Source organism: Camelina sativa, chromosome 15, assembly GCF_000633955.1.
Source record: "Camelina sativa cultivar DH55 chromosome 15, Cs, whole genome shotgun sequence".
In the NCBI taxonomy this organism is placed as follows: Eukaryota; Viridiplantae; Streptophyta; class Magnoliopsida; order Brassicales; family Brassicaceae; genus Camelina; species Camelina sativa.
This window is the reverse complement of record NC_025699.1, coordinates 26,540,073-26,561,803: the sequence shown is the minus strand read 5'-3', so window position 1 is coordinate 26,561,803 and position 21,731 is coordinate 26,540,073. Positions and strand designations below refer to the sequence as shown.

Here is a 21,731-nt window from a genome sequence, read left to right as displayed (position 1 = left end):
CTATAATTATTACGAATATTAATAATAATAAGAAATCTTTAATACTTATCTATTGTGACTTTGTTGCTTCTAAAATAATCAATAGATTAAATATGAAATTGTATATATATGTAAACTTATCTGATTTGTTTTTATTTGTGAGATATTTACAGAAACAACAAATCAACTTAATACAATAAAATAAAAACAAATCATCATTTAGTTTAGATTTTTCTGTATTTCCTTAACGAAATTATAGTAATTAATTATGAGTAGTATAGATGGAAAGAATTAAAAACGAGAAATTATATATATGTAAAGTTGTAAACTAATTGACAGAAAATGTGTACTGTATATCCCACATCGACTAAATATTTTGGAATATGGTTCATAATCACTATAAATATATGACTAAAATGTTTTGATTACAAATGAGCTGGAAACTTGATTTATCAGGTATACAAATCTAACAGTTTAAGTTGGTTCTATATTTGAGAATATTTAAGCTTTTAAAAAGTAAACATATTATAATATATTTACGTTTTTTTTTAAAAAGTTTAAGATATTATAAATATTTAAATTTTTTATAGAATGTTTAAATTATTAAAAATATTTGAAATGCATGAATATTTTGCTATACCAACAAAGACACATACCATGGAACACATGTCTCCGACAAGCTCAGAGAGATGCGAAAGAATGGCTAGATGCCATGGCTGTGGCACAGGAATTTCACTCCATCAGTTCAGCATCCACTACACAACCTTCAACAAGAACAAGATGGTCAAAACCTGATCAGGGCTGAAAAAAATGCAATTATGACGGATCCTTTTTAAACACCACAACCAAAGCACAATCTGGTTGGCTGTTTAGAGATGCACATGGTATTTATAAAGGTTCGGGCCAATCTGAAGGACAATGCACCAATTCCCCCTTAGAAAGTGAACTCCAAGCAGCTCTTCACGCACTGCAACACGCTTCAACGAAAGGTTACACAAAAGTTCACATGGAAGGAGACAATAAGGAAGCAACAACAATCTTTCAGGGGAAGACTTTAAACTTTGCAACACACAATTGGAATCGAGATATCCAATTCTGGATAAAAAAGTTCGAGATAGTCAAGTTCGGATGGACCCCAAGGATCAACAACAAATGCGCAGACACTCTAGCAAAATCACCTCGCTCGTCAAATGCTCCTACCACTTACTACAATTATGTTCCTAGATTTCTAAACTCTATCTTGTTCTATGACTACTTTTAATCATCAATAAAAGTTTTAAGTGTTTAAAAATATATATATTTGAACTCCGTCGAAAATTTAAAATATTATAATATATTTAAAGTCTATAAAATATTTAAGTAATATTAATATTTTTAGTCTTAAAATTTTTAAAATATAAAAAAAGTTTGAGTTAAACCCGTTAAAACAAGTAATTTTATCAAACTATAAATTAAGCCATGTGAAGTGGGGTGTGTCTATCCTCTTACAAAACTACTATCCGATATTGCGGAGTGTCTATTCTCTTACAAAACTACTATCTAATATTGCGATGTGTTTGTTTCCGTGAAAAGCTACATTCTGCAAACTACTTACTCTATTAGGATTTACAATTTACCTTATAACCCCAAATATACAAATAAACACTATATAAACAAAGAAAATAAGTCAAAATAAAAAAGTACATTACAAAAATACAAATTACAAAAAAAAATAACCAACAAATATATATAATCATGTGCTGTAGCAAGAGTCTCCCCTAGTTTGTTTTATTTTGGTAGTATGCATGTATAACCATTATTAAATCCAGTTTTTCTAATAATAAATTGATTTTTTAAAAAACTTTTAATATAATAACAACTGGATTTGTAAGAAATATACTCCATACTAGTTTTTTTTATTGTGTAGTACTTTCTTTTGATTTAACTTGTTAATTTATTTAAAAGTTTGATTTACATTGGATCTCACATGAATCGCCCCATCTATTCTCCTGAGGAGAAGCCCACTCGTGTGGTATTTCTACCATATATAGAAGAATATGATCAACTTTTTAAGTTTACGTTGGTGTTGAGCATTTACCTGTAAGAATATAATTTCTAGAATCTGTAGTTGCAATAACTTTGGAATCAGAAATATATAAACATATATATGGTTAAATTTTAATTTAAATAAAGTTTCATATTTTAAAGTTCATAAATGATATATTAAAATTGGTTCTTAATATATTAAATTACGTATTCGCACTACAATTTTTTCTCACCACAAATTGGAAATATATAATTATACAAAAATGAAAAATATATAATTATACTAGTTATTAATAAAATAATATGAAATCCGTACCACATATTATTTTTCACCAATCAAACATTATTTTGTACCGCTTATTTTGGAGTAACCGCACTTGTCCCGCAAATACATTTATCCTACACATACCGCAGTTGAACCGTACCATACTATCAATTTTTTTTGTCCCACACTACTAAATCCGCCGTTACCATTCGAAGCCTTAATAGATGTAAAAATATGTTTATAATAAAACTTAAGTAATAAGGATCAATTTCTTTTAATTTTTAGATAATAAGGTGCAATGATTTAATTACACATCAATTTTAAAGGAAATACAAATCCTATTATATTTTACAACATTAATTCGGATTAGTAATTTGAATTAAAAAGTATGATTAAAAGTTATAGCAAAACAATATTACTTTTGGATGTTAAATAACAATACATGAGAATATATGGCTTATGAAATAGATAAAAACATATGACATCATGAAATCAAATACTGGAATTGGTAACATAAATATAAATAATTAAAGAGTATTTTGAAAAATGATAAAATATGTATGAAGATTATTATCATTATTGTGATAGTGGTGATGTTCTTACTCGATGGCTAAATCTAGCTTCCAATAAGCATAAACACATTTCGGAGACACTAAATAAAACTTCATCGACATTGCTTTCTTGACAAAATACGTGTACAAATTTTTATTTCATTATTATTGTTCATCTGCAAAGTTAAATTTTAATTAATGTTAGTTTTTCAACTTTTTAATTTAGAAAAAAAGTTTTTTTTTTTTTGTTAAAGTTTAGAAAAAAAGTTGTTAAAAGAATATTACCTTTGTGAAGTAATCATCATCATCTTCCATTTGAAACTAATATATGCATATATTCCACAAAATTTAGTAGCAAAATCACAATAATCAAATTTTTATTTATATGCATTAACAATTATATAAAAAAAAAAGGAGAGGAAGAGATAACATACTATCGTGAAAGTATATGACAGTTACTTCTCTTTATTACAGGGAGAGGAAGTGTGTTCAACAAAAGTTTTTAACCAAAAAAATCTAAATAAAATCATTGATAATCAATCGATTTTGTAAAACTGAAATAACCCGACCCATTTTTAAAAAATAACCTAATATCTAGTGATCCCATACTCACTAGCAACCTACCCCAATCAATATCAATCAACAGTGGATAACAATTTAATCATTCCAATAAACCAATAAATGAAATAAAGAATAACTTGCAACCATTTCCATCAACAATCCAAAACATAAAAAAAAAGTCAAGAACCAGCCATCCTAACAACCGTTCTAGAATTCTAAATTTCACTCTAGCATCCTAACAACGACATAGAGAAAACAAATGAGGTTATAGAACATCCTACTCTTCATAGCCTTGATCCCACGATCCTACTTTGCCTTTAAATGCACCACAACACATATGAGATGCATGAGTATTTTATAAACATTCAGTGAGGCAATCCTCCCATCTACTAGGCTATACACACAAGCAACTGAGATTTCAATGTTAAACAAGCAACAATCAAACACAACAAACCAGGAAAAACAAGTATCAGCCACTGCTGAAAAAGATTGGTGGCGACCAACACTGCCTCTCAGTGTCGACCGACACTCCTCTTTGGTGTCGACCGACACCACCTCTTGGTGTCGACGGATACCTCTGCTCGACTCGAAAACCCTCGATCTGATCTCGTAAAGTCTCCGCATCGTCAACACATTAGTGACGACCGACTGCGCAGACACATTCCGCTCAAAGCCAAAAGTCGTAGATCCGCTTCCCAAAACGTCCAAAACTCAACCAAAGGTCATGGAAACTCAAGGGAACCAACAACCAACTACAAACATAAGAAAACAACACAATGAGCCATAAAACAAGCAAAACAAAAGATTCTCAGGCTTAGATCAGCCATGGTCATGCACTCACCTTTTTGCAAGAAGTTTTGACCCACAACAACGAATCCAACACCTTGGAAGTCTTCTCATTCGTTCCAGCACAAGATCTTCACTCCGCAACAACAGATCTCCAAGAAAACACCAAAACTCACAAAAACGCACAAGAACTCTCTCCGGAACTTCTTTTCTCTTTCTGTTTCTCTCTGAAACGACAATAAGCGGTTCTTCCCAAACCCTCAGATCGATTTCCACTTAAATATCTCGGTTAGGAATTTCCAATTGAACCAAACGGAACCAAAACGTCACATTAAATCAACCCGGTCGAACCGGAATTGATGGTGTCAATCGACACACCCCTTTGGTGTCAATCAACACTCACTCCCAAAACCGACTTAATTGTTCGTGGATGTTACAAAGATAATATTGTTTATTTTTTATATAACAACAATTTTAACATACTAAATATAAGTCTTTGATTAAATGTTTTACTATTTTAAAATCAATTATAATCTCTACAGAATATTATTATTAGTGTAGAAGATAAAATTGGTTAGTTATTATTAATATATAATATTTTTAAAATCAACAATTAATGTACATTTTGAAGTCGGTTTTGTAAAAAAAAAATAGAAAGATATTGTAGAGATATTTTAGAAATATGATGTTAAATTTAAAAAAATTTATAAAAATGAAATTTTTTTAGGAAATTATAAATCAAATGCGTAGAGAAAGTTTAACGAGCTTTGTACATCTTTAATCATTTTGTTTGGTCTCAAGAACATGGTTTTGTTGTTTCTCTTAGTTCTCTGTCTTAACCTGAGTCTCTAGTTTTTGTCTCAATGAGATTTGTCCTCTGTTCTTTTTCAACATATTGAAGTAAATTAGACAAATATACAACATAGAAAAGAAAAAATTACAGCTGTAGTGTAAGATTTTTTTGGTGATTCATTATCTTCTAAAGAATACATATTCGTGTATAGTAGATGTCTAAATTTATATACGTGTAAAAATAATTAAAGGATGGCCAAAATTGAGAAGAAGAATAATGAAAGTGAGATAGAGAGAGAATAAGCGGTAGAAGAAGTCGACGTGCTTGGTCTTTGAGATGGTATGTTTGTCGCCTCCGGGTCAAATGAAGAAGTTGGTGGTCTAGCCGAGGAGGAGGAACGGTTCGATGGAAGCGTCCGCGCCGAGGTCTCACCGGTGTAACCTTTAGCCATGAAAAATGAAGTCAGGTTAGAAAGAAGTTTAGGATCTTAGGCTCTACAGGGAATAAAAGTTGATAAGGAACTCACAATCAGATTCTTTCCACCCCAGAATCAGTTTCTCACGATCAAAGACAACACGATAGCCAGTCATGAAGTTCTCTGCAAATTGTAAAAACGAAGAAATCCGATAAAAATCTTGCATTTCTAAGTTTTTGGTTGAGTTTCCAAATTGATACTTACGTCCGATGATGCTAATGTCTTCTATCTTCATGATGGCTAAACAATACACATCTGTGTCCTGAAATCATCACAAGGAGAAGCTTAAGTAATGGCAGAGACAGAACAGAGGCGCGCTGTAATAACAGAGGCCTAACTAACCTTCATGGGGATTACTACTAAAGGGTGATAAACGGGATATGAGCTCCCGCCTTTCATTGTAAGATTCACAGCTGGATACTGGAAGCTGTCTTTGTTTGGGCTGCACATAGATAGATCCAGAAGTTAGTTAGTAAGGTTTCAGAGATAATAAGAGTGATGGTGACCAGAGTACAGAGGCAACCTTAATGCATAACAGTACTCAAAAGGTAACTCTGGATCAGTTGTTTGATATCGTTTGTCCAGAGCTAGAGAATTAAACTGCACAATCATATTGGTTATAAAGCCATGTAATACCAAACCAAGATCATAATACAATATGTAAGATGAAAACTTACGCTTTCTGAAATAAGGGTGTAAGCTGCATCAGTCAGATAAGTGAACGAGGTTCCAGAGTCGAAAACAGCATCAAATTCAAGATCGCCTGTATTTCCCCCAACGCTTATTTTCGTGACGGTGATATTGTAAGTAGGACTGGTTGACAATAAAAGAATATGGTAGTTAGAAGAAACAACTAGAAGTATATTCAAGGAGATGGACAAGGTCGGTTAAACATAGAGAAGATATGATTCAACGGCTTGCTTACTGTGGTTGTCTTATGTTCAATGGCGTTTCCCGTTGGTCTACGCTACCTTTATCTCCAAAACTGATCCTACCAGCTCCATCATTCCCAAAACACATTGAGAATGAGTTTGCCACAATTCCCTCCTTTGCTAGTACGCTAGGAACCGATACGTCTTCTAAGCCAAGACCGAAAAGACCATTTGGAGCTGCACCATCATGGAATACACCGGTCTGAACTTGACCACATCTGTTCCAGCACAGAAAGATTGTTAAGATGAAAACAGAAAGATTTAGGCTTGCCAACATAATAGAAAAATTCTATGATATAATATCATATACTCAAAAGTCTGTATAGAAGAAATTAGTTACCCCAAAGTAACTCGGGCAGGAATAGTTTTAGAACTTTTGTCATTTGAAACTAAGTGAAGTACATCCTCCACCAAGACTCCAGTGGACGAGGTACCATTAGAAAGATACCGGATCTGGTAAGGGCAATTACTTTGAGGGGAAGCACATCGATCACCTCTTGTACATAACGAGCTATTACAAGGAACTTCTGAACTTGTCGATGATACATTAGGGCTATAAATATTAAGGTCCAAACTCTGCAACAAGAAAATTAAATCTTCCCTAAGGAATCGAACAACTTGCAGAAATAAATAAAAATGTCTAAAGAGATGACAGGTCGAATGTCAATAAAACAAAAACTAAGCATAGACATATCTCATTCACTAAATTTTTCTAGTCCACATGGGAGCAACTGAGCACTGAACATATAGATGTCTCTAGTGTCAGTCTCACAGTATTTTAGTGTTAAAGACTTAGTCAACAAAAGACCTGCCCAAAGTCACATTTCTATCCTACAATCGATCTGTATCCCACAACAAAACCCTAACTTAAAACCAATCCTATAGTTTCTTCACAATCTAGACCAAATCCTCAAGATACACAAGCTAGCATAGCAACATACTCAAATGAAACATGTATACCTCTATAAGCAAAAGAAAAATAAACATTACCGAGCCACCAGGCGCTTTCAATTCACGCACACAATTGGTGCAGTCACAGGGCAACCAAAACAAGTCACTTCCAGTATCTAAGGCAACCAGAAACCAATCAGCCGGCGTCCCAACCGATACATTAGCGTAATGCAAACTGTTTACAAAAAAAAACACCAAACATAAACATCATCAACCAAAACCTTTAAGCCTCTCATAAACAATTCACAAGTCTCTCTCCATAAAAAAATAAACCCTTTTTTTTGACAAATGAATGAAATTAAAGAAAACCTTACAATCCAAGGGCATCAACACGAACAGTTTCGTTGCCGTCAGAGAAAGTAACAAGTGATTGATCAACAGAAGAAGCAAGCCTACGACCTCTGATTAACCGATCACGATGAGCCATCACTCTGTAATACTTGGAAGAGTCTCTATTAGGCAAACCATCTCCAGGCAAAACACCAACAACCTGATCCGAGAAACGGTGATGAAACTCAAACCCAAATTCACCAATTCCTTCGCATCTATCCAAAACCCAGCTCGAAGCTATCAAAATAAAAAGACCCAGATACATAATTCTACAGCTTGAGTACCAAACCATGTCTGGCTCGTCGTCAAATTAAAAAAAAAAAGTACTCCGCCGAGATCTCGGAAACTTCCAAAAAATGAAGAAAAAAAAAACGAAATTTCCGAGTAATACTGAAAACCCAGTCTAGCTAAAGAACGAGAAAGAATCAAAAGGTAAATAGAGACCGAGAAAATTAGGGAAGAAGAATCGTGTTAAGTAGGAGAAGCTCCAAAGGTTTCTCCTTTGTATGATGATGATGATGATGATGATGATGATGATGATGAACAACTTTGAAGTCAATTTATTTTCCTGAAAAAAGTAATTAAATATAAAAACTTATTCTTATTAGTATTATTTTGTTTAATTATAGTAAGAAATTATAAAAGGTGGCAGGTAATTTTCATTATCAAAAGACTCTCAAATAAAGCAAAAGTCAAAGTAGAAGTCTATCTCTGTAGAATTTTCAACGTCGTTGTGTAAATTTGTAAACCACAATCAAATTAATATTATTATTATGGTTACGCAATTGAATTGATTTGTCAACACGTCATTCAATTATGTTAAAGATTGGTTTTATTAGTTATATGTAGTTGGACCGACTTTTCCTAAATGTTTTTTTTTTGTTGTAAGGTTAGTTATATAATTTGTTGTTATTTTATAGGTAATTGTTAGATCTAACTGAAATTGGTGAATTAATTAGTTTAGTTGGTTTACATGGTTTGCCTATACATTTGGATCGTTAAGAAAATTAATCGCGTAAAACTACTTAATTTGTGTTCGCTCTAATATTTCTCTTCCTGACGCGACTATCGAGCAACCGCTACTACCTTACTTCTCCGACGCTGGTAGGGCTTCGGCTCGCCGGCATTGAGGTCTCTCAACCTCTCCGATGCTCTTTTACTTTTTCTACTTCTTTAGTTACTCTGTTCACTCTTTTTTCCCCTTTTATTTTCCCTTTTTGATTCCCTGTCAAACTTTTACCCTAGATCCAGACGAAGGTTTGATCTTGTTTCCCTATAATTGGATGCGGAGTCCGGCTAACCCCACTTTCAACTATTCTCGCCCAGCCTTACCATCGACGGTTCCCTTGTCTTTGTGCTTCCCACTTCCTCTTCGCCCCTGAAGAATCCTCTCCACCAACGGCACCAGAGTCGATGTTTGGCGAGAAATCATCCAGGAATGCAAGCTATCTCCGCTATTGGACTCCCGTCTCACCTTTTTGTCACCCTCTGAGCTTGATAGACACATGTATACTACCACCAGAGATGCAGAATCTTTCACTCTCTCCGGTTAGCCGCTGCACGAATCAACTCCCACTCTCTCTGCAGAAGGGCCCTGCATCTGAACTCGGCTTGTTAGTATCTCAAACGGTCTCGCCCAACTTCCAAATTCCCAGGTTTCCTCCACCTACCCTTATGTTATCTGTTAAACTTTACCTAGTGTCTCTGGTTGAACTTGATGTACGAAGACTGCATCTGAGAATCCACTTACCTAGATGGTTTGGTAGAAACAAAGTGTATGTTAGATCCTTGGTCTTAGCTCAATCAGTGACATTGCTCGATAACTGAAAGAACCGAATCACTTGCTTTTCTATGCTAACTAGCGTTTCCAGCTATCAACAACACCCTAGTAACTGCCAGCAACCCTTCTCGATTCTGAAGCTCAGGTCTGCCGTCCTTTTGCCAGTGTATAGCCGACAACAAAACTTGTGTGGAATCCTTGATCACCATTTCCATGGCAGAGAGGATCCACCTGTTAGGTTACTGCTTTCCATTTATCTTCTGCACCTGGTTTTAGCTTCATTGGTGAATGTTTCTAACCCCATTACCTTGCAACAATCCTCTTGTCCAAAAATCAGGTCCATCTGTTATTTGTCAGTGTCTTACCGTTTACTAACCTTATGTGATACTCTTGATCACCATTTCCATGGCAGAGAGGGTTCACCTGGTATGTTTCGTCTGGTACTTATTATTGTCGAATCCTGAGTCTAGATGCAACACAAACCACCATTTCCTTTGTTTGGTATAAGTTTTTTGGATTGCAGCCCTTTGGTCACTCGCCCGTTACACCAAGATTCTTATATGACGGAGCTAGGCAACCAACCTTCAGTACCAGCATCACCACCATCCTATCTCCTACCTATCGAATCTCTGTCAAGGCATACTTGCACCTCACGACGATGAGGCACTTGACCCCGATTCTCCATCTAAAGTCAAAAAGTCTTCAGACTACGACTATCTTATCGTCCTGCGGGTCCCTCGAGAATGATCTCTCAAGCAACCATGATCTCACTTGTCCCAAGCCACTTCTAAGTACTTGCTTCAAAGCTCTCATGGATCAATACTTAGGTTTTTATGTTCTTTTCTGTACGGCTTTGGGGAAAGCCATTCTCTGTAATCTTCTAAACTATGGGATTTTAATCCCTAACTCTTGTACTGGTTGAATTTGAATGAATGAAACTATACGTTTGTCCAAAAAAAACAAAAAAAATTAATCGCATTACCAAACTAACGAACCTCATTAGCACCACAACTTCTTTCTGCTCTTCGGTATGTCCTGCAAATGGCGCAGTAGACAGAATATGGAAAGAAAGGAATTCAAGGAGACATTATTGATACATTCCTCTCTCCCTCCATCACCTTATCAAACACATAGATAAATACGTTCGAAACTGGCTATCATTTATACGAGCTAACAAGTTAGACAAATGCTTTTTGAAGTGTGGTGATCTCTACAAGAAGCTAAATACTCTCCTCTACTCCTCAATCTTAATATGTACTTGATGTAAAAACTGCTGCTTTTTTGGATTGAATAAATTTTACATCCAGTTCCAAAAAAAAAGACCAAAAAAAAGTGCCTAACTCTGACCAGGCAAGTTGTTTTTAGGTATCGCTATTGGTCTTGATTTCCTCAACGGATCAACCTCTGTAGCTTGTGATTCCTACTGTTAGCTATGTGCGTGTCATTGTGTAAAATATTGTGTGTTAAGCAGGTGGTTAGAGCATCATTAGTGGAGTAACCCACTATATTTACTCTCACATTAATTAATTATATAATTAATATTAAAATTAATCAAAGCAACCCTAAGAGAACTTAAGCAAAATCATCTCATTACTAGAGAACCCCAAAGAAGGTTACTCAAGCATTTAAATAATTATTTTTTAATTTGTGTTTATTAATTATCAAACTTTAATTATCTAAAATGATAAAACAATTATTTAAATTTTTTATATTACATAAAATAGAAAACAATATTTTACAAACTTTAGAATATAAAACATATTTTACAAAATTCGGAATAGTAAACATATTTTATAAAATTCAAAATATTAAACATATTAAACAGAATTTGGAATAAGTTTTATTGTGTGGTTGCACCAAATTTTTGCCAGATATGCTCACTACAAGAAAACAGTCGATTAGCGACTACAAGTAACGATACATTTGTAGTCGCCAAAAATAACGACCAGATAGTGACCACTTTGCGACTATGTTGTGACTACAGTAATTTAGTCGCCAGTCAGTCACTACTTTACCGACTACAGTAGATAGTCGTACTATAGTCGTCAATTTTAGCGACTATTCTACGACTCATTCGACGAGTCATTAAATAGTCACCCTTAGTCGCCAAATAGTCATAAAAGACAGTTAAAAAACGTGTTTTTTCTGTGGGGGTCAACTGATATTGAGTAGTCGCCTATTAGTGGCAGAGGTGTAGTCCTTAAAAAGAAATTGCACCCATTTGTCATCTTCATTCCAACACAATTGTCTTTCCTTCCCCAAAAAAAAATGTAGATCAAAAAAAAAAATTTGGCTTTATAAAAACTTTTATTTTCTCCAAAAAAAAAATATATATAGTTCTTAAAAAAAACACAATTTATATATATATATATATGTAATGGCGGGAAATTTTTCATTAGAATTTGAATTAGTGGGGTTGGACCAATTCTCGTTTGGAAGTAGCCAAGATACAGTTCAGAATAATGGCGGTAAGTTTTTATGTTCATGTAGTGTTTGCAAGAACAATAGATGTCTCTCGGGAAAGTAGAAGAAGAAAACAAACATATGTTTTAAGAAACCTATCATTTTCTTACTTTTATTCACAAACAATATTTGCATAGGATTTGGACTTATGAATATGCTCTATTTAAAGCATCTATATAGGTTATATATAGAATCTTTTCCTTATTTCTTTTTTTTGTTTCAATATTCATTAAGGATTAATAAGTACTAAAATAATTTATGTGAAGATTTATTATTATAATTAAGATAGAAATTATAATATTAAAATTAATTTATTATTTTTCTAAAAATTATAATTATAAATTCTTTTAATTATTATTATAATTAAGATAGAAATTATATATAGAATCTTTTCCTTATTTTTTTTTGTTTCAATATTCATTAAGGATTAATAAGTACTAAAATAATTTAAATTTGCAATTATAATTCTTAGAAAATAATAAATTAATTTTATTATTATAATTTCTATCTTAATTATAATTTCTATCTTAATCATTTAAATGTTTAAGGCCCATACCTAAGTATCTAATTAGGCCTTGTAATTCCTAAAAACCCATTAACCCACTAACTAACCTAAACCCATTAACCCACTAACTAGCCTAAAAAACCTAATCTCACGACACAACTCACAACACAACTCTCAGTCTCTTCGAAACTCTATCGCCTCTCTCTCTCAAACCCTAATCTCACAACACAACTCTCAGTCTCTTCGAATCTATCAGTCTCCATTACCAAGAAGATGCCAAATCGAGGGAAGAAGAGGAAGGTTGGTCCTAACGTTACTCAGAGAGCGACGGGGGCAACACCAAATCGACGGCCTAATACTCTGCCCAGTCGGTACAACTTCACGCCGGCGGGACAAGATCCTCCTCCTCTGCAGACGCCTGAAGCCCAAGTCGGCGGTTTGCAACGACAGTCTCCAGCCCATATCCGGAACTATCCTCCGCCGCAACAACTTTTTCAGAACTCATCTACACATCCACCTCCACCCGAGCTACACCGGACTCCTTCAGAAGAAGTCCACTTCAATCCACGGACTCAGGGGAGAAGTCGGGATGTCTCTCCGCCTTCTCCAGTTCAACCCTCTCAAACTCAGGCGAGAAGTCAGGCGAGAAGTCAGGTGAGAAGTCAGGCCAGAAGTCGGGAAGTCTCTCCGCCTTCTCCAGTTCGACCCTCTCAACCTCAGGCGAGAAGTCAGTCGCATCCATCGCATCCATCGTCTCAAGGGAACAACTTTGAAGAAGAATCTTCTCCGGTGTTGCCCGAACTACAGTCCGATGTGTTGCGTGCTCTAAATGCATTGCTTGTGGTTCCAGACAGGGATAAGTTCACCACTGTCCTCTCTCCCACACCCGCACCGAACACCCAATGGTATGATTTTCCTCTTCGATTATTGTGGTCTTGTCTTGTGCGAATATAAATGATTGTGGTTTGTCTTGTGCGAATAGCTTCTAAGTTGGTCTTGTCTTGTGCGAATAACAATGATTGTGGTCTTGTGGTCTTGTCTTGTGCAAATAGAAATGACTGTAGTCTTGTCTTGTGCGAATAGAAATGATTGTGGTCTTGTCTTGTGCGAATAACAATGATTGTGGTCTTGTCTTGTGCGAATAGAAATGGTTGTGGTCTTGTCTTGTGCGAATAGCTTCTAAGTTGGTCTTGTCTTGTGCGAATAACAATGATTGTGGTCTTGTGGTCTTGTCTTGTGCGAATAGCAATGACTGTGGTCTTGTCTTGTGCGAATAGAAATGGTTGTGGTCTTGTCTTGTCTTGTATTGATCTCATTTCTGTTGGTCTTGTCTTGTGCGAATAGAAATGGTTGTGGTCTTGTCTTGTGCGAATAGCCATGATTGTGGTCTTGTCTTGTATTGTACTAAAATTTCTGTTGATCTTACTTATTTTATTGGTTCATGTGTATGGAGGTTTACTTGTGACAAAGGATCGAAACTTGTTCGGAAGATTACTACAATTCTTCAAAACAAATTCGAAGGTCCCTTCTATAGCTGGACATGTGTGCCGCGGGACAAACAAGAGAGATACTTCCTTGAGTTCGCGGTAAGGATAGCTCCTTTTTACATAGCTTTACATGTCTTCTTTTCACTCACAATAGCTCATTTTTTTCTAGAAAACCCACACTTGGGATCTTTTGATAACCGGGACTGTTCAAGCTTACTTTGAAGGAATCTGTCAAAACCGGATCAAAGACATGGTTAGCAGTGTGAGGACTAGTCGAGTTCAACCAAACTGATTGGTGACACTCTCTGGATTACGATGGAGGATTACTGGGACACTGAAGAAGCACAACAAAGGAGTAAAACCTACTCTGATGCCCGTATGTCTGACCGTAACGGCCTAGGTCCTCACGTACACCTCTCATGGCCAAAGTCGTATCGACAGCTTCAAGACGAAATGGTTAAGTAGCTGTTATTTTTGCCACTTTCAATTCTTACATAGCTGTTATTTTTTTTTAGTTAATCTCTGTTTCTTTGCTAACATTGCAGGTTGAGGAATTGGGAAGAGAAGTCCGACTTGGTGAGGTTTTTATCAAGGCACATACAAAGCCTGATGGTACATATGTTGATCGGAAGGCAGAGAAGATTGCTGGAACTTATGAGAAGACTGTTCAAGAGAGGTTGTCTCAGCTCGACGCAGAGTCTTTTGCTGTGTCGGATGGAGAATCACGGCCACGGGACCTCACAACAGAAGAATATACAGAAATTTTCCTTGAGGTAACTTTTTAAAAAAACCAATACACATTTATAGTCTTGTAGTTTCATTTGTCATCACTAATCTTAACTTTTCTCTTATTTTCAAGTCCACTGAGAAAGATACAAGAGGAACACCTTATGGAGTTGGAAGCCTCAAGGACTGCCTTGTCAATGGAAAGCATAAGCAAGCATGTGGCTCTTCTACCTTTGTGACTCTCGAAGAACAGTTGAAGGAAGCTCAACGCATGATAGAAGAACAAGCTGCTCAACTGCGGAGGCATGATGCAGAAACTGCTGTGCGTGAAGCTGAGCAATCCAAACTTATTGCTACTCAAGCTGAGCAATCCAAAGTTATTGCTGCCCAGAAGGACAAGATTGACCATTTATCAGTCGTCGAGGATTTTCTGAGGGAATGTGATCCGCGGTTTGAGAATTTCGTTGCAAGGAAACAGACAACCACAGAACCTCTTCTCCTAGATGATCCAACTACAACTCCATCAACCGCTGCTTAATAGGTTTCTTCTATGTGTTAACTCTTTTTGGATGAACTCTATCTCACTCTACTCGGAAGAACTCTATCTCTCGCTCTTTTGTATGAACTCATTGCCACTTTTTTATGAACTCTATCTCATCCTCTTTTGATTTATGTAACTTGAATATGTAGTGTATTTCAATATTTCGATATTATGTCTTTTTTAATTCGAATCTTTCAATTAAAATTGGTATACAAGAATGAAAAGAAGAGGATAATGGGAATGAAAAGAAGAGGATAATGGGAAATTAGTATATGAAACTTTCAAATAATGAAGTGGCTAAATAGTCGTAACATACAGATTCTGAAATCAACATTAGTGGCCAAATAGTCGTAATGTAGTTTCTAAATAGTCACTACGGTAAGTGACTATATAGCGACTATAAACACTCAGTTACTAATTAATCACACTATAGTCGTAACATAGTCGTATTTTAACAACTATGAGACGACTACTTAATGACCATATAACGACTACATTATATGGTCGTACAGTAGTCGCTAAAAGGCGACTATAAATACGACTACATAAATTAGCGACTATCGATCTCCGACTGCTTGAGTTAGTCGCTATTTGGTCGTAAACACAGTTTATACGACTACAAACCGACTAGTAGTGTAGTCGCTAACCGCCTGCTTTCTTGTAGTGGCTCAATCAAGTCTTTTTGCAAAAGATCATGCATTTCTGTATCATGAACATCATTTTGAATGCCCATCATATTATGTAGATTTGTTGGCGTATCTGTAGAATATGATAAATCGACATGAGAACTTCCGCTTCCTTCTCCGTGATGGAATTCCATTGGATCGTAGAAATTGTAGTCATGTCGTTCGTCTTCCACTATCATGTTATGCAGGATGATAGATGCTCTCATTATTTTTCCTATTTTTCCTTTATCCCAAAAAAGTGCGGGATTCTTCACGATTGCAAATCGAGCTTGCAAGACTCTAAATGCACGCTCTACATCTTTACGACATCCTTCTTGCCATTGAGCAAAGAGTTTTGCTTTTCGACCACGTGGAAGTGTAATAGATTGGATGAAAGTTGCCCATTTGGGATAGATACCGTCTGTGAGGTAGTACGCCATTTTATATTGCCGTCCATTGACAAAGTATCTAACTCTCGGAGCTCGGCCCTCTAGGATATCATCAAACACCGGGGAGCGGTCCAAGACATTGATATCATTTAACGAACCCGGTGGTCCAAAAAATGTGTGCCAAATCCATAAATCTTGTGATGCCACAACCTCTAGTACGATTGACGGTTTACCAGATCCACGTGTATATTGTCCTTTCCATGCAGTGGGACAATTCTTCCACATCCAATGCATACAATCTATGTTCCTTATCATTCCGGGGAAACCGCGATATTCCCCAATATTCAGTAATCGTTGGAGGTCTTCCGCTGTAGGTCTTCTGAGATACTCGTCGCCAAACAGATTTATAACTCCCTCAACAAAATGTAGAAGGCATTTGTGGGCGGTTGTTTCAGCTAGTCGTAAATATTCATCCACCACATCTACCGAATATCCGTAAGCCATCAAACGAATAGCTGACGTACATTTTTGAAGTGCAGAAAGACCAAGCCTTCCAGTAGCATCTCGCCTTTGTCTGAAGTATGGGACTCCATTCTCAATAGCGGTAACAATACAAAGGAACAATGGTTTGTTCATTCTAAAGCGACGACGGAACATAGCGTTAGTGTAAGTCGGATTATCACTAAAATAATCATTTCACAATCGAGTGTGGCCTTCTTCGTGGTCTTTCTCAATGTGCACTCTTCGGATTATTGGAGCTGGTGGTACATCTGGGTGAGTGTAGTTGTATTGGATCTCCTCCACTATACTATCAACCTCCTCCTCTACCATTTCTTCAATTTCTTGATCAGAACTCCAATTAGACATTTTTTAGTTTATTTTGTATTGGAAATGGTTTTTTGTTGAGATGATTTGAAGAATCGGTTGAGATGTAAAAAAAGAAAAAGAAGATGTTATTTTGAAGACATTTTTGTACTAAGTTTTATTTTGTAATGGAAATGGGTTTGTGAAAAGTATCTAAACTTTGTAACACAAAATTTGTAATGAAGATGTTATTTTGTAACAAAACATGTGAAAATAAGAGAAAATAGATGAGAAGAATCAGAAGAGAAGAAACAGATGAGAAGCAAATGCAGTTGTGATAAACTTGTCCAATATATAGACTTACAAAAGACACACAACCAAATACAACATTCACGGGTTGGAGAAGCATGAATGTCCTTGCAAAAGACATACAACCCTTACAAAGGGCAAAAGATATACAACCCTTACAAAGGGCAAAAGATATACAACAAAAACAAAAGTGAAAAGCCGACACACATTACAAACAAAGACATTCACGGGTAAAAACATCAACACATTCAACCCGTGATAACATTCAAACATCTTCCATTCACTTCACATCAAACTTGTTTCCCTTCACGTGACACCAACACAGCTACATATGATGACCCGAAACCTGAAACAATAGAAAACATCAACACAACAATTAGTAACACAACAAGCGAATCTAATCAACAAGTTTCACAAGTCTAAAACACAACAAGTTTAATTTTCAAAAATTATACACAACACAACAAGAGTTAAACCTATATGTGTGTACACATTTGGTCAACGAGCTTGTCCCTAAGTATAACTTCAGTGGGTGTTAGTTCACCCTTGTTAATCAGGCAGTCTAGCAATCTCATTTTGGCATGTCTCTCTTTAGCTGCTTGTTTTTGATCCTTCATTGCTATGATCCGATCTAACCTTTTTAACGAACCATCCTCCACATCAATAATAACTTCCGGTTTCTTCCCTTTTTTCTTAGCAGCTTTAACCCCCGGAGGCCTCACATCAGCTCCATCATTGGTTGAACTTGATGAGTATGTTCCGTCTGAAGCAAGCTTCGTCCTCTTGTAACTACATTCCTCAGTCATCCATTTCTGATAATGCTTTAGTTCCCTCCAGCAATGCTCTAAAATAAATGGCTTTTTCATGTCGTTCTTATAAATCTCATGCGCCATAGTGATCACATCCTCTTCTGATTCTCCACTCTAACTTCTAGTACTAGCTTGTGTGTAACATCCAACAAACTTGTTAACTTGATGATTTATTTTGTTCCACCTGGCCTTACATTGACTAGCCCCTCGACAGTTTGAAACGGATGCTCCACCATTTGATTTGTGGTAGCGTGCAATCCTCTTCCAGAAGCTACCTTTCCGCTTCTCGTTACTCACTATAGGATATTTGCTTGTGTTTAACCAAGCGCTTATGAGATTGATATCCTCAGCTACACTCCACCTCGTCCTACTTCCTCTGCCTCCGTCTTCTTCATGGTCGTCTTCCGTAACCTCTATACAGTATTGAGAATCTGATTGGGTGCTAAGATTAACTGGTTGAGAAGAGAATACTTGACTAGTGTGGATAGACTGAGAAGAGAAAGGAGGACTAAATTGGATAGACTGAGAAGAGAAAGGAGGGTTAAATTGAGTAGGCTGAGTAGAGAAAGGAGGGTTAAATTGAGTAGGATGAGTAGAGAAAGGAGGGTTAAATTGAGTAGGCTGAGTAGAGAAAGGAGAGCTAAATTGGACAGGGTGAGAGGTTTGTGCGGAATTAGCAGAAGCGTTGGAATTTTTTTGAGAATTCGAAAGATCCATGAAATTTTGCGAGTCACTACCAAAAGGGTTTGGAGAATCCATTGATTGTGTTGTAGAGAAAATGGTAATGGATTAGGTTAGTGTTTGTTTATAGTTAACATTCAAGGTTTATATTGAGGTGAAGGTTTGTTTAAAGTTAATGAGTGGTTAGTACAAAAGAGATATAGTTTTCATATATCTCTTTAATTTGAATAGACAACTGAAAACTTCATCAGGAAATCTTTTGGTTCAAAAGCACATGAAAGGTGTGTTTAAAGTCAAGACTAATTTCAATTTCAATCATTTTGGGAATAAAACAGTAAACTATTTTTTTTATTAAGATTCAAATCAAATATCTCTAGCTTTTGATAAAAAAACAAACAAACGGTTTCTGAAAATTTTCATACGGTTAATTAAAATTGAAATGTGATATAAAAGGAACAAGTTATGGTTTATGAAAATTTTCAAACAATTGTTAGAAAAAACACATGAACATAAAATACAGTGACATAAAAGGAGCATACTTTTTCAAGCCTAACCTAAGAACAAAAATACAGTGACATAAAAGGAGCATACCTTTTCAAGTAAGAGGTAAAAATACTGGCCAAGCTTGTCTCTCCACTCAGCTGCAAAATAAATGGCAAAATATCTTTGATTTCTTGAAAAAAAAAAAACATAAGAAACTTTCACACAAGATTATTTTCTCAATGAAAAACATGGACATTTTCACCAAACAGAGCGCAACACTGCTTTATAACGGGAATATAAGCTTCACGGTTAATGTATATGGGAAGGGTGAGAGCAAAGCTTACCGGCTTCATCATACCGTTCTTCATCAACAGCTTGCATCATGTTCCTCAATAAGTCAAACTCTTTTGTATCAAAACAAGGCTGGCCATTTGTCCTAACCCAATGATAACATTGTTCCTAAGTTTGTAAACTTATCAGCAAAAGAAAGGATCTTAAATGACTAATTTCACATTTCAAAGGATTACCTGTCTAGTTCAGTGAATAATAAACCATCTGAGGCAGGTGTTTGCTTTAATAGCTTTCCCGAATCAATGACTCTCATTCCATCACTATAAGCTAGATACTTGTTAACTTGAATAGGTACCTAAAAAGAGTGAGTATTGACACCATTTTTCAACAGTTAATATTCAGCTAATATGATCTCATGAAGAGAACTCTTGTGTGATTGTTTCTGAAAACATGGTTATGGACTTAAAGTAATATAACAAATTAATTATACCTTGCATCTAACAGCTATGTTAATTGCATCTGAAGGACGAAGATCGAAGCTAACACACTCCGAATTATTACCACCAACCTGCAATCCCATCATTCAGAGCAGCCTTAGTAATCATTTCGGATTTTGAATTTCAAAAGAAGACATTTAGAAGGATGTACTTCTATGCCAAAATTGCAAACCTTTGAAAGGTATTACTCTGCAAAATATGTCTCGTGAACTCTTGTAGTAACTCTAACAAGCCTAACCTGCAGAAAAATAGTTGGAACATCCTCATATAAGAATTTGTATCTCTACAAGGAAAATAATAGAAAAAGAGAGGAGAGAAGGACCACAACACTTACTTCGTAACCCATTTTTTCGACCATCTCCTTCACCACTTGGTACATAGTTACCTCTACAATCTAAAACACAAAGACGGTTCATCCCTATACAATCTAAAACACAAGGAACAACTGTCATCTTATCATACAAACAATCGATTTTAGCCGAAACCTGTAATCTCTCCAAACAAATATCAAAACCAATTGAATATCTAATCAAATCGACTTTAATCTTAAACCCCAACATTAACAACATGCAATAAGTAAGAGATGAGAAGACATAACCTTCTCTCCTTATTCGTCTCCCAGTGGATCTTGCCGTCCGTTTAACGCCATCAGAAGAAACCGCCGCCGTCGTTGTCGCAGAAGGAGGTTGCTCGTCATCACAACTGAAGCATCAAATCTTATGGGTTAAGCCGATTGTAGTGTCCTTCGCCTTCCTCAACTAAAGTATTCCTGTTTTAGCCGGAAAAATCGAAGGATTCGAGGTGAATCGACAGATTTTTCCGATTTCCATCATAATCGCCGTCGATGGAGTCGAGTCGCCTTCTCTGTCGAGAGAGAAGAAAAAGAGAGACTCTCGAAACAAAGAAAAAAAATGGGAAGAAAAAAGAAAATTAGCTTTTCTATTTCTGTATCATCCAATACATGTGTGCCATGTATCGTTACTCTTGTGTTGCTTCAATTGCTAGCCAAAGAATCGATACTCAGGCTAATGGAACTGGATATACATTTTTAATTACAATTTTGGGGCCCAATCCAAAGAGAAATCTTGAGAGTAATAATGGTCTTAGGGGTTTGGATTTTTGCCCCTTTTCCGCCTATGTCAACAATTGTTAAGTCGTTTAGTTGAATGAGGTTCGTCTTTTTTACATGTGTAACCTATGTTGCAACCATCCTTTGTAATAGAGAGAACTATTACTATGCTTCCAACCTCCTTGTGAAACCGTATGTGTAAAGAACCATTTTCAACCATCCTTTGAGAAAATGGTTCTCTGTAACAGGTAAAGAACCATTTTCAACCATCCTTTGTAATAGAGAGAACTATTAATGTATCTTCTCTAATAATAGAAAATACTCCCTCTGTCCCATTCATAAAATTTTCTACCTATAAGTACTAAGTTAAACTAAGAAGCATAAATGTTTTTTTTCTTTTTATATAAACATATTATTTAACATTTATTTTTAAAAAGTTAACCAATAGAAAGGAAACTACACAATACAAATAGTCATAACATAATTTTTTTTGGTAAGGAAGGGGAGACCAAGTCCCCCTTAATTATTCAAACGCAAAAATTAAAGATAAACCCGACGAGGAGCCGCAACCCCCCCCCCCCCCC

The 21,731-nt window shown here is 35.8% G+C and overlaps 2 protein-coding genes across 2 annotated transcripts; both read right to left on the bottom strand.

Annotated features, from left to right (window-relative positions):
* On the bottom strand, nucleotides 5,063–8,201 carry LOC104747606 (aspartyl protease family protein 1). Its single transcript, XM_010469268.2, has 10 exons — nucleotides 7,633–8,201; nucleotides 7,358–7,493; nucleotides 6,708–6,943; nucleotides 6,361–6,585; nucleotides 6,113–6,248; nucleotides 5,959–6,035; nucleotides 5,778–5,877; nucleotides 5,640–5,697; nucleotides 5,487–5,558; nucleotides 5,063–5,401 (listed from the first exon to the last, which is right to left on the bottom strand). Exons 1-10 carry the CDS (start codon nucleotides 7,938–7,940, stop codon nucleotides 5,205–5,207), a joined length of 1,545 nt encoding a protein of 514 aa, XP_010467570.1. The 5' UTR covers nucleotides 7,941–8,201; the 3' UTR covers nucleotides 5,063–5,204.
* Nucleotides 15,767–16,861, bottom strand: LOC104748825. Its single transcript, XM_010470410.1, has 2 exons — nucleotides 16,141–16,861; nucleotides 15,767–16,008 (listed from the first exon to the last, which is right to left on the bottom strand). Exons 1-2 carry the CDS (start codon nucleotides 16,859–16,861, stop codon nucleotides 15,767–15,769), a joined length of 963 nt encoding a protein of 320 aa, XP_010468712.1.